Source organism: Botryllus schlosseri, chromosome 8 (assembly GCF_051294905.1).
Source record: "Botryllus schlosseri isolate E-star chromosome 8, Bs_hap1, whole genome shotgun sequence".
Taxonomy (NCBI): Eukaryota; Metazoa; Chordata; class Ascidiacea; order Stolidobranchia; family Styelidae; genus Botryllus; species Botryllus schlosseri.
This window is the reverse complement of record NC_137243.1, coordinates 1688402-1701149: the sequence shown is the minus strand read 5'-3', so window position 1 is coordinate 1701149 and position 12748 is coordinate 1688402. Positions and strand designations below refer to the sequence as shown.

At 40.9% G+C, this 12748-nt stretch overlaps 2 protein-coding genes across 2 annotated transcripts in view; one reads left to right on the top strand and one right to left on the bottom strand.

Moving 5' to 3' along the window:
• LOC145444419 (uncharacterized protein KIAA1143 homolog) overlaps positions 1 to 12748 on the bottom strand; it is a 130213-nt gene that overhangs the window by 80377 nt on the left and 37088 nt on the right. The window lies entirely within an intron of this gene.
• LOC145444793 (P-selectin-like) lies at positions 908 to 12068 on the top strand. The gene is made up of 18 exons (XM_080322803.1): positions 908 to 1306; positions 1520 to 1605; positions 1665 to 1766; positions 2017 to 2119; positions 2239 to 2310; positions 3508 to 3699; positions 3763 to 3948; positions 4413 to 4601; positions 4751 to 4936; positions 5165 to 5347; positions 6012 to 6200; positions 6408 to 6599; positions 6918 to 7100; positions 8101 to 8301; positions 9520 to 9628; positions 10198 to 10343; positions 10616 to 10779; positions 11356 to 12068. The coding sequence occupies exons 1-18, from the start codon at positions 1240 to 1242 to the stop codon at positions 11518 to 11520; spliced, it is 2715 nt and encodes a 904-aa protein (XP_080178929.1). The 5' UTR covers positions 908 to 1239; the 3' UTR covers positions 11521 to 12068.

The window sequence follows — 12748 nt, the reverse complement described above, 5'->3', positions numbered from 1 at the left end:
GATTAAGTCTAACATTCACGATCGGAGTACTAATGAAAAATTCCCAGATTCTTCTGGCATATATGCGAGGGTCAAGATCAACGTATTCCACATTTACATCACAAATATTGGCCCACGCGTATATTTCTAATCCTACCTGTACGAATAATATTTTCTCCTTGTCAACCACATATCTTATGCAGTTTCGTGACGCATAACAGTCCTTCTAAAAACCATCGTAAAATGTCAAGGATAATTCGAAATATTAATGAAATATTACTGCCCGATTGCTTTGATCCTGTCACGGGTAGGAATAAATAAGCTCGACCTTTGGCCCGCTCTAATGCGTTGTGAGATTTGCTGAAAACAGAGAAATGTAGGTACCATGTCAATGTTGCGCCGAATATTTTGCCATCGTCGACCCTGCGGGCCTTTTTCGCGGAACAATTCGTAAATAACCTCGTTATTTTTGAGAGATTTTTTTTCTTGACGTTACCAGGCAATCCGCTGCGTTGCAACAGTACTTAAATGGCTGCGATCCGTTGGACGATATCTTATTCTGACAGTTTCATGTCATCAGCATTGACTAGACAGGCTCAACTCTCCAGTCGGATTGTACGCAATTAGCTGTTTTGTGATTTTTGAATACTGTAGTTGCAGGCAGCATTTTCAACTCGGGAGATATATTTACGAGTTCCGTATATTAACATTGATAGCTTATATACCTGAGCGAACCTATATAGTTTGCATGTTTGTTAGTTTTCCACCTGTACAGAATCGCGTAACGTGACAATATTCGTTGGGTTTTATGCCTATGTTTTGCTTTGTTCATCGTACGATAATGTTCAGTTGTTCATCTTTATCATCCACCTGCATATGAACATCATGTATTCATGGTATGCACATGCACAGATCGTGTGAGTGCGGTTTATATGCCGCAAACGGACAGAATATACAAGTCATATTCGAATTCCTTGTTGCAAATTTTAACTTCGCGCGCCGGATTAGGGGTGTTTTGCAGAATCTTAATCTTAACGTAGATCCAGCGTTGCTCTCGGTGTTGAGTCGGAAATTATAAGAATTCAATTCGTATTAATCATCCGACAGTTATGCTATTTAAATTATAAGCGATCGCTGCATTGGACATGTCTAATTGATTTTTCGTTTTCGTTCACGGACGTTTTGAATATAAATCTAATCGCGCATTGAATTTTTCAGAACGTTAACTTATATCTAACAATATATATCGACTGTGAAGAAATGGTGGTAATGAAAAACTTGTTATTTAGCGTATGCTTTGTCTTATACTTTTCCACCCACACAAACGGTGAGTCAATTTTTTATATACGATAGATCGCGTTGATTTAAAATGTTCTTTATCGTTGACCTCCTTGCAAATCCATACTTGAGATTGTTAAACACGATTCGAACATTGAGTATGCTCATTTTACGCGTACATTCCAAACTCTGACTACGCAATGATTTTCAGTATCGCAATTTGCCGTAACTGCGCATCATAATCGTATATTTTCGGTGCCAGGTCTACGATGTTTGAGCTGCCAAAATATGGATGTCTGGACGTGCATCATGAAAGGGCGTTCGGAACAGTGTGATGAAAATCAGGAGGTTAGTATTTTGCAGCCGTTCGTGTATCCGCAAAGTCGCCAATCCGCTGTTGTTCGCAGAGCTGTCAAACCGTATTAAGGTACCACGAAAACTCAGGTTTGCCACAAGTTGCCATAACTGGGTGCAAGGAAATTTCGGCTTGTCTGGACAATGAAGAACAGGTACGTACTATATTGACTATGCGTAATGGATGCCTAAATTTATGATACTGTGCTCTAAATGTAAGTACGTTATCCATATCCCAGAAGACTTGAATAAATGTTTATCGAATTTAAAGATTTCAACTTATAGGTACACTGCTATGTAAAAGCGGTGCGGACCCCCACCTTAATACTACCGATTTTGATCCACCGTTGAGGCGACCGCCATCAATGCCTTCTGTAATAGGCGATTGTTATTCGTTTATGGCAGAACCCTAGCAGCACGCAGTGTACACCGAAAAAGCAAGGTTCCGTGTGCAGATGTTGTTGCAACGGACCCAACTGCAATAGATGGTTGAGGAATTTACGATGTGGTGAGTTTGTGTTATGCGTATGTGGTTGTATACATTTGTAAAAGCTACTTACGAGCTTTCCTATCATTGGTATACATCTATTTGTTGGCGTTGATATTGAAATCCTTCGTCCGTTACAGTTATCAAGAAAAGGCCGAAGAAAGTGATTCTTTTCGATGCACCAGGAAAGCTGATCCCGGCGAGATTGGAAAGTATGTATCGTAGGTCTTCGTCAGCAGTGCGACCGTATTACGAAATGAAACTATAAAATTGTCAGCTTTTCCAGATAAGATAGGAATTAGAATTGCCGATTTCTCAAAAACTTGAATATTGAATGAAATTCCGAATTATACAGAAATACAGCAAATATCAAGCTCAGTTCGTATCAAATCACAGCTCATACTCATACGCGAGAGAATGGAACATATCGATGCACCGAGCTTAGCTTGTATTTATCCAGTTCTCCTGTAGCAGTTTCTGGAAAACCAGAAATTAAATTAGTACTAAGTTGGGGCATAAACATATTTCACAAATTAGATTAGAATCAGATTACCAACGTTTCACTCTAATTAGTTTAATTAGATAACTATAATTAGCTGTCCAAGTCTGGTTCCGACGAGTTTGACCTCAAACGGAAATGCAGTAACGGCGCCATCTTAAATTACGCAGATTCTGACATGCTTTCTCGGATTTAAATCACGTGATCAGGTAATTTGACGTCACAAACATATTTGAGACAATATTACCTGGAATGTGTTATAAACATCAGTCGTTGTCTGGTGAAAAGTTTACAGTGATCTTGGCTTCTGTTCTCTGTATACGCTTACGATGGCACGCTCAGCACGCACGCACATGCATTCCGTTGCTTAGCGCCGACGTCTCAGAAGGGTCTATATTTAGTTAATTTCAGATTAGTATGTCGGATTAGAGTATTATCCTATGCTAATACACCTGTCGGGTCACAAGGATGAATCAGTTTTAGTGCTTTCGCGATTAATCTCATCGTCAGGATTTACAAACGAGATTAGATCAGCGACACGCTATCGCTAGATTACAGAAAACTGGTTTCAAACGAAACAAACTATGCAACAAACGTCATTACACGCAATAGCAAACTTTCTAAATTTTCATCCCAAAATCGAATACATACTAGTCAACAACCAGTTTGCTACTGAATGAAGTCGCTCGTGATTAATTTTGAATCGCTGTCAACGAATATCGACTAAAAACTTGTTAGCTCTAGTTTTTGAGACATGGCACGGTGCCAAAATATGCTTTACTTGCTGACAATGCTCTATAGGAGTTTACCATTGGACAGTGCATATAGCCTGTGCCCCATATAGGAGTTTAACATAGGACCATGCATATACCCAATGGCAGAGGTTATTAATTTATTTTTCCGGTTGCAGGAACTTGTCCCGAGTACCCGGAGGCTCCTGAAAACGGGGAAAAGTATTGCAAAGGGGGACTATCGCTGCGATCTTTCTGCAAGTACACTTGCAACGAAGGTCATACCATCATGGGCGGCGACATGGTCATTTGCATCCAGAGAGGGAAAGACTATGTTTGGAACAGGGAAGCGCCGAAATGCGTCAGAAACGGTAAATATTATATTCATGTTGAGTGTGGAATGAGTCTCTATATATGTTTTGCTCTATCAACAGACATTTGCCGTAAATTACCTGACCAACCACGGTTTGGTATGATGGAATGTGACGGTAACGGGGCTATTGGAACAGTCTGCGGATTCGCCTGCCATTTCGGATACGCAATGCAAGGCTCGTCCACTTCTACGTGCGAAAAAAACGGCAAATTCGCCACGTGGAGTCATAAAACGCCAGTGTGCTTACGTGAGTTGAATGTCTTCATACCACAACGTCCATTTCAGTTGAAAAACACCACAGGAGTTGGAGTAGTCTTTCAGCCCATACAAATCAACGCGGCTTACATTCAACGATTGCTATTTTATCAACTTATTCGAGCGTGATACAATAGTACTACCCCTCAGAAGACTTGCGTCTGATCTTGTTACAGGAAATGACCCGTACCACGCATTCATCTGCAATTGGTTAGCATTTCCTGTTGGTATAGTAACCAATGCATGGTGTCAAAATAGATTGAAACCAGATCGTGCTACCACTGAGTCTATAATGCTGCAAAAAAGCTAGTTTTGATTTAGATACGGCAATTGACATTCCTTAGCCCCTCGCATATTGTTGATAATATGAACACGAGAGATGAAATACAGGTTTACAACATTTTCGTAAGAAGACACCGTATGTCCAATGCAAATCACACTCTCATCTGTTTGCAGCGAATTGCGACATGGCATCGATCCCGATCCCGCGAAATGGCGCCAGAGATTGCATCGGCAGCGGCAAGATTGGTACTTCGTGTAATTTCCAATGCGAGAGGGGATACAGAATATCGGGCGAATGGCACACGACTTGTGTCATTACTGGTGAAGGCGGTAGATGGACCAACGAAGCGCCCGAGTGTTTAGGTAGAGTGATATTTGGTGATACGAATGTTGATTTACAATGTTCCTTCTATTTCTCTACTAGTGGCTGGCGATTACCCCTGAATATTCGGATTGATTTCTATATTGAAGTTCTGTACCTCCAAGTTCTAATTGTCGTTGTTTCCGTTCAGCAATCTGCAAGGATCAACTCGTCGCGCCGCGCAAGGGTTTCATGACTTGCTCTGGTCGAAGAGAGGCCGGGTCGACTTGCAGTTTCAGTTGCGAAGAGAACTATCGGATCGTGGGAGAGGCGGAGAGCGTGTGCATTGAAATAGCTAACGGGGCGATGTGGAGCGCTGACGCCCCTGTCTGTGAACGTAAGTGAACGGAATTGTACCTTTCGGGTCTTCATTTTCCTATCTCAACTTGAAAGTCACTCTATACTTATAATTGAGTAGAGTCTAGTTCGGCTTGAGTACCAACGAGGACTATATTATGATCGACACGATCCCTTTCATTAATAATTCCGGGTCTTGTGATACAACGTAAAGTACCAAACATACTAAAATAACACTTGGTAATATGATACTCATCCTTTCGTGTAGCGATTTGTGCTGGAGACGCGCCGTCCCCGGAATTCGGAGAAGCTGAATGCACCGGGCTGAAATTAGGAGACGAGTGCACATTCCAATGCCAACCAGGCTTCAGAATCGTCGGTGCGGAATCAACAACATGCGTCCGATTCCGCGGGAGTGCGATTTGGAAATATGAATCACCTGTTTGCGAACGTAAGCGAACTGATTTCCTTTCTTTGGTAATTATGGAAGCTCGAAAATGCGGTCGCATCGGTTAACCAGAATTCATTCGCGACCGGTGACTTTGTCGCGAGAAACAATAGCGCAAAACAATTTTAATGGATTGGCTTTGTATTGTTTTGTACAACAACACCCATGTCAAGCACACCTTGTGAAATCAGCCTCTTGAGTACGATATGATAATCCGCCTTGCGTGAGTTCCATGACGGATGTAGAGTCATCAAATTATGAGCCTATGCATCAAGATCATTGTATGCAACATGTTAATTAAGTTAAAAGTATCGTAGTAGAAGGAGGGCGACTTTTATTTCCCACGCGACCGAAATGTATGGCCAAGAATAATGCTACAGAAAAAAGCAAACACACTATTTGGTGTCGGGTGTGATCATAGAACTCAACTACTATGATCACAGCTGCATCAATCAAGTATACTGTCTCTACATGAATTCTAGCAGGGAACATATAAAATTGGAAGCAAAGTGTGGTTCAAGTACGGTATCTGTGGTCATATGACGATTTGAGTGTAGCGATGGTAACCATAGCGTCTGCATATTCATGAATTGCTTCTGTAATTCCGTTTGTCGTAATCATTCCAAATTTTTTGACTGTATTACTTGACCATGGTGTTCTTTTGTAGCGATATGCGTCGATATGCCCGAATCTCCGAGAAACGGTGATGTGGGGTGCGTTGGCGAAGGTGAAGTTGGTACTGTGTGCGACTATGCCTGCGGAACTGGCTTCAGACTGTACGGTCAATCGGCTGCGGAATGTGTCAAAGTGGACAACACCGCTGCGACTTGGACAAGCGAACCACCCGTCTGCATCCGTGAGTAGCCTATACCTCTATCATACATATCAGGCTCGGACATCTGGATAATTGCTGAAAATGTTCGAGTTGTCCAAGTCAGATATCTATCTATGTTATGATTCAAAATACGAAAGATCCCCATTATATCAAACGCATTTGTTGACATTGAATCTCTTACACTTTCACTTTCCATCATATATTAACTCTAACTTTGTTGATATCCAGCGATATGTCATATCATGCCCGAGGCTCCGGAAAACGGCCGCATGGCCTGCGAAGGAACGGGAGACATCGGGACAGCGTGTACGTTCGAATGCGACGAACTATATGAAATACGCGGGCTCGATTCTATGACGTGCCAAGAATTCGAAGACAGGGCGAAGTGGTCGAACGAACAGCCAATCTGCAAACTGATACGTAAGTTATACGTCTGATACTAGAGAACACATGATAGTTTTACGCATATCTACAACACATAATGGGGTTGGATTGTTAGATTGGTGTGTTGATGCATGAATTAAACATATAATGTGTTCTATCTAAATCAGGAATAGACGTGTTAGTTTGGTGTGTTGTTATATGAATTTAAACTTGCAGTCTTATACGGAGCGCTGCACTGTCATAAGTCTCGTCATTTCTCAGTCATCTCTTGTATAATTGAACGATCCTTCATTTTCATGACCTGTATGGAGTCTAGAACTATTGATAATAAAATGTTTTCATTGCAATTCACAGCCAGATGCGATCTGACTCCCAAGCCCGAAAACGGCAACATGAAATGTAACGGAACCGGTCAGTTGGGAACCCGTTGCTTCTACACTTGCGACAAATGGTACAAGAGAATGGGCGGGGCTGCATCTGTGTGCATGAGAGACGACGACACTGCATACTGGACCGAACCGTCTGTTTACTGTAAAGGTATGAGCTTGGGACATTGTCGAACCGCGTTTACTGAAATTTGAGAGTGAAATGATGATGATTTACCCCACAGTTAACTGATGACAAAGTACCACTATACGTTGTCACACGTCATTCCCCCGAAATTTAATTTCCTTGATATCGTACGAATTTCTCAATCGAAGATTCTAATAATGTGTCTCTGAAATAGAGAGGAGATATCGCTGTTCTTAATTGGTGTACTTTGCGCCGTAAAACTGCTGTCGTACCTGTTTTGATTCTTTGAAATAGTTGCGAAAGGTCAATTATCGGCAAATGACCGGGTTGAATGTGTAGACGGTCGCACCGCAAATTTTATTAACGAGTTCCAATCAGTCGACCGCTTTGTTCTTGAAATTTCTATGCTTGAATGTCAGGGTCGTTCCTTACTTGCGTCCTAAACCGAGAATCGGCTATCGTAATATTTTCTCAACATTTCCAATGTACGTACCAACTCGAATTATGTACGGAGTACGGCTATAACTTTATACAATTATAAATCTATTTCACGTTATCTCGATGGTTTCCGCGGTCATCTCGTGTGGTGGCTCCTCCAGACACCGCCATAGATTATAATCCGACTTACTGAGGGTGCCGAGCAACGTAAAGGCAAGCGTTGATTATGTACACGAGATATATCGGGACGCGACACGATGCGTTTTGCGATTGTATCTTTTTACCGAATATCTGAGGCGTAATTGATTACATAGAAATCGCCGCCGTGAGTCATAATCCAGCGGCAAAGGTTAAGACTAATGTTTCCATTATATACTTGATATGGATGATACAGGTAATGTTTAGGTGTAGCAAAAGTGACTATATGAGTCGCATTCGTATTAAGTCATTTCGGAGAACACTTCTGTAATTGGCATATCTGTGAAAATTCTGAGAGCTTTAGCAAAATGTTTCCGGGTTCAACCTGCAGCGCTGCCAAAACAAAAGCCGTGTTTCGTGTGCTAACTTGTTTTTACTTGGATTGCAGAAATCGAACCAGAATGTGAACCAATCGGCGATTTTCTTCACGGCCATATCGTATGCGACAGCGATATTCTACGAAAAGGGACAAACTGTCACTATGAGTGTACAGAGCCCGGCTACGAACTTCTATCAGACCACGGATCGGAAACGAAGTGCGTGGGGGAAAAGCGGGACTTGTGGTGGAATATCAAGAAGCCGTGTTGTGGTGAGTTTGTTTTCCAAAACATTTGCGATGATATGGCCAAAACATATACCAAATCAAAGAAAAATCTCATACGTACGTCATATTAACCTTCTTACTGTAAATATAAACCGAGTTAAAATTGATGCTCGTCAAATCAAAAACGAACAAGTTTTCCAATTTCGTAATATCGTAATAACGTATAATGATTTCGATATCATTGCGACTGTGATGTCAATCGTGACGTATTTTGTCACGGATTCTTGTATATTCCTGCAATTTGCGCCAATTAGATTCCAGACTGTAATCGAATATACTTAGCTGTATGCGACTACTGTAAACCTTAATCCGCAACGGAATTGATGCGACTTTTGATCCCCGCCGTAATCGCTCGTTCTGTTGATGCTGATGCGTGCAAAATCGAGTTTATTTGTGTTGGCTTGGTACACGATAATGTCGAATTCACAAGTTGTCGGTGTGCGCTGTGGAATTCGATTGTTGCTGATGATAACATCTTTAAGGTCATTTGGCGATTGGTACCGTCTTATCACGATACGATGCGATACTTGAAACCATGGCAACCAAATGTGAACGCTTGCGATACGCTGTTACGTTTGGATGCTGCATATCATTCGAGCCCAATATGGAGATAAATTCAGATTGGGTACTGTGGAAATGACCACTTGACATAGTTTCGTGGAGGGCTATCCTTTTCCTGAAATACTCCGTATGGAATGTAAAGTTTTGCCGGTAGCCAAAAAAACAACAAATCGATTCAATGTGTCGTTGTTTTGGCAATTCGAGACAATCGGTGCTTGGTGGAACTAGTCGAGACAATCGGCATTGATCGAATCATGTGTTTAATAGAACATTTCGCAAATTCCTGGCATGGCAGTCACACGTTCTCGTTAGGAACCTTATTTTTGCGGTTTGAAACGGACAAAGATACCTTGTTTTGACCTGTCTGCTGTGTAATTAGGATGGTTTTAATCAGCGTTTAAATCGATTGGTCCATCACACTTTAACACTTGTAGCAGTAATAGTGTGTTATTTGTAAATGTCGCTAAATCTGCTACGTGAGTAATTATTTACCCGGAGAAGTAGGCATCTCTTTACGACCATACTGTTAGAACTATTTTTCAAAATCTACGATTGAGAATTCCTAAAAGAAAAAACATTCAATGCAGACCAGCAACTGTAATATATTTTTATTCCATGTCTGACTTTGATAATTTCTTTCAGTGGAATGTAAAAATATCAAGAAAGACATTATCATTGCCATGGACTCGTCTGGGTCGATCAGAACGCACGATTGGGAAAATATGAAGAAATTTGTACAAGACATTGTTCGGTAAGATTATGTCATGCATAGTTGAACAGCTTCTTGTAGATACCGAATTTTAATTAAAAATTGAAAATATTCGTATTGATATACACACGAGTATTTTGGCTGACACCCGTCAGGGGTGATCGTCAGCAACTAGCAGAGAATTGGAAAGAACATTGCATATCAACAATCTTATCACCAAGTATCGTTGAGATTTGCGGACGCATTGTTATAACCGAAATTGTTATAACCGAAATTGCGATGTAAGATTACGACAAAAACGTAAAAGACGAACAATATATGAACGTGATGTAAAAATAGGATGGTTCTTTTATGTCTGACCTACGACACCAATAATTTTAAGTTATTCATTGCCTTTAGGAATTTCAAACGATATTTCAATCGATTTCAGTAATTTGAATCTAATAATTCCATTCACTTATCTCTAAAATAGTGCCTTCGATCTGATTCTTTTAACCGTGAACTGAAATTATGTTATAATGACGTGACAGTTCCATCAGTGTGGGAGGCTGGCTTAATTGGGGGGTTCTACACGTTTCTTCCGTAACTAATCACACCGCATTCAATCACAGGAAATTCCCCGTCTCTAAAGAGGCCGTGCAGTTCTGCATATACCAATTCAGCGATGGCGCGAGATCCGACGGTTTAATGTATTTCGGGCGGTACAAAAAGAATCAACTCATCCGACAAATCGGGAAAATGAAAAGAATGGGTGCAGGTGAATATTTGTTTGCCGCTAAAGTCAATTGATTTCAATCAAGAGCTCTACTTTATACTCCGAATGTAAGATTATAGCAAAGACATGCACTATAGTTATAGTTGATGATAAGTCCTTCGTAAACTTATTGATTTCTATCTATAAGAGTGCAAATTTCTCGTGATTGATGAATGCTGGGACAGACAGTAGAACTAATTCTAATACAAAGAATATGTCACGATACTACTACTGACGTTATACACTTGCTATAATGTTAAATTGATATCTTTCAGGAACTAAAACAGGAGGCGCGCTAGAGTACGCCCAGCGACGATTCAGGGATCGTGGAAATAGAAAAGACGTCGATGATATACTTTGGGTGGTTACGGACGGGAAGACTGATGATATGCCGCAGTTGGAAGCAGTCTCCACCGAAATGAGACAGAATAACGTCCAGGTAAATTATACTGACATGTAAACGGTATCATTTAATTTTACCAACGCTGTCGGAATAAATATGTTTATTAGTGTCCCGGTTTACTGACAGCTACAGGCCCACAATAAAATCCGTACCATTGCCAGGTTGATGCGTCAAGTAAACACTTTCAAGAAGTAGATTTGGCTGAGAGGTCGCAACTTTTAATGGTGAATCGGGGGACACACCCTCTCGACAATAATGACACGATAAGTTGGGGCAAGATGTATTAAGTTACCGTGATGTGCAGAGGCCATTTTCCCAGTTGTTATGGATATGTTGCTCATAAAAGCTTTGCAATTCAAAGCCTAAAAAGTGAGTATTCTTGCATAAAACCTGTTGAGTAGAAATGGAAATAACATGGCCACTAATTTTGTATAGTCCAAATAAAGTTCGTCGTTCACTGGCAAATTAACTCTCGGTAACAAGAACACATTCCCATGTCGTAAACAGACTACAATTAGAATCGATCTTGTTTCAAAATGCGAAGCTGATAGATATTGACATTGTATCGCTTCGCTCGATAAATTTGGTTTAAAAACGTGATCTTTTCCGCAGATTATGGCTCTCGCGATCAACCCGGCTGATGACTTCGTCGATCAGATGACTAAAATGACCGGAGACCGAGAGAAAGTACTCCTAGCCGAAAACATGGACAGCTTGGGCAAAGATTTAGTCAGTCGTATCACGATGAAAATCTGCCAACAATCATGCCCGGCGTGATTTCAGCGCTTGCAACAGAGGCCATAGAGAGCCTTCTAGAACCACGGGGAGATGCCGGAGAGCGAGCAAACACGCTGAGATGAAGGCATTCCACAGACTTCAGCGCAATAGACATACGACCGCCGCGTGTCCTCTTATACATTTACTGCGAATTACATATGCACTGGCTTTACACCGCTATCGATACTGTCTCTATTTGCAATCACACATTGTGGGCAAATTTTATTTTTCGCATTATACAGATTCGTACATACATCGAAATTGCCGGCGATAAAGGTCGGTTTCATGCTGCTTAGATTGTAATCACTCTTCATGCTGTGTAATGGATTTCAATTAGCTTAGCGATCATAAGAATCCGGCACTGCACGATTATAAATCACGTTGACGATCAGCGCAGGACTGTGTACAGCCTGATGCATATAGGCTCACCTTACCAGGAAGTGTTGTCTACGGACAAGAAAATATTGTTAAGTTAAAGTTTATTGTTTGTGTTTCTGTGTGCTATTGTTTGTGTTCTTTATTATTGCAATACAGTATTATATGCAGTATTATAATATTATACTTTTGCGATTTAACTTTTCTCAGTTGAAGTCAGAAACTTAGCCTCAAGACTATAGGTTTAAGCTACACACTGTACAGTGTACATAGTTTAACTACTGTCCCCATGACGAAGGTGCTGCCCAGAAATCATGAGTACCTTACTAGATAGAATTACAAGCTTAGAGAAGTATAGATGGCGAAGACACCATCCCCAGTGGAGTATTCGAGCGAGTATCACTATCTATAGTAGGGTTACCAGATTTTGGAACCAGGAAATGAGGACCCTTTTTTCAAATCATAAAAGTGAGACTCCCGAATTAGTCACATTTTCACGATACTGCTGCGGTGTTGACTAACAATAAAAAAAGGTCATTTTCCAGTGCTACTCCAGAATGACCAAATCGAACGTCCGCATTACAGATTTCGCGTCATTTATGCCGTTTTTTTAGTTTACCCTGCTGCCTGTCAAAGCTACAAAAGAGGACGAATTTCCAAAATGGAGGACATTTAGGACATTTTTGCTTTCCTGAAAGTGGAGGAAAAATTCTCCTAAATAACGAGATTCCTTATTATTTTATAATCTGAAAAGAAGGACGCTTTTACCAAAGCGTAAATTGAAAAAATGTCGTCACTTTCATTCGACTCCGGAATGACCCGCTCGAACGGTCGTATTACCGATTTCACGTCA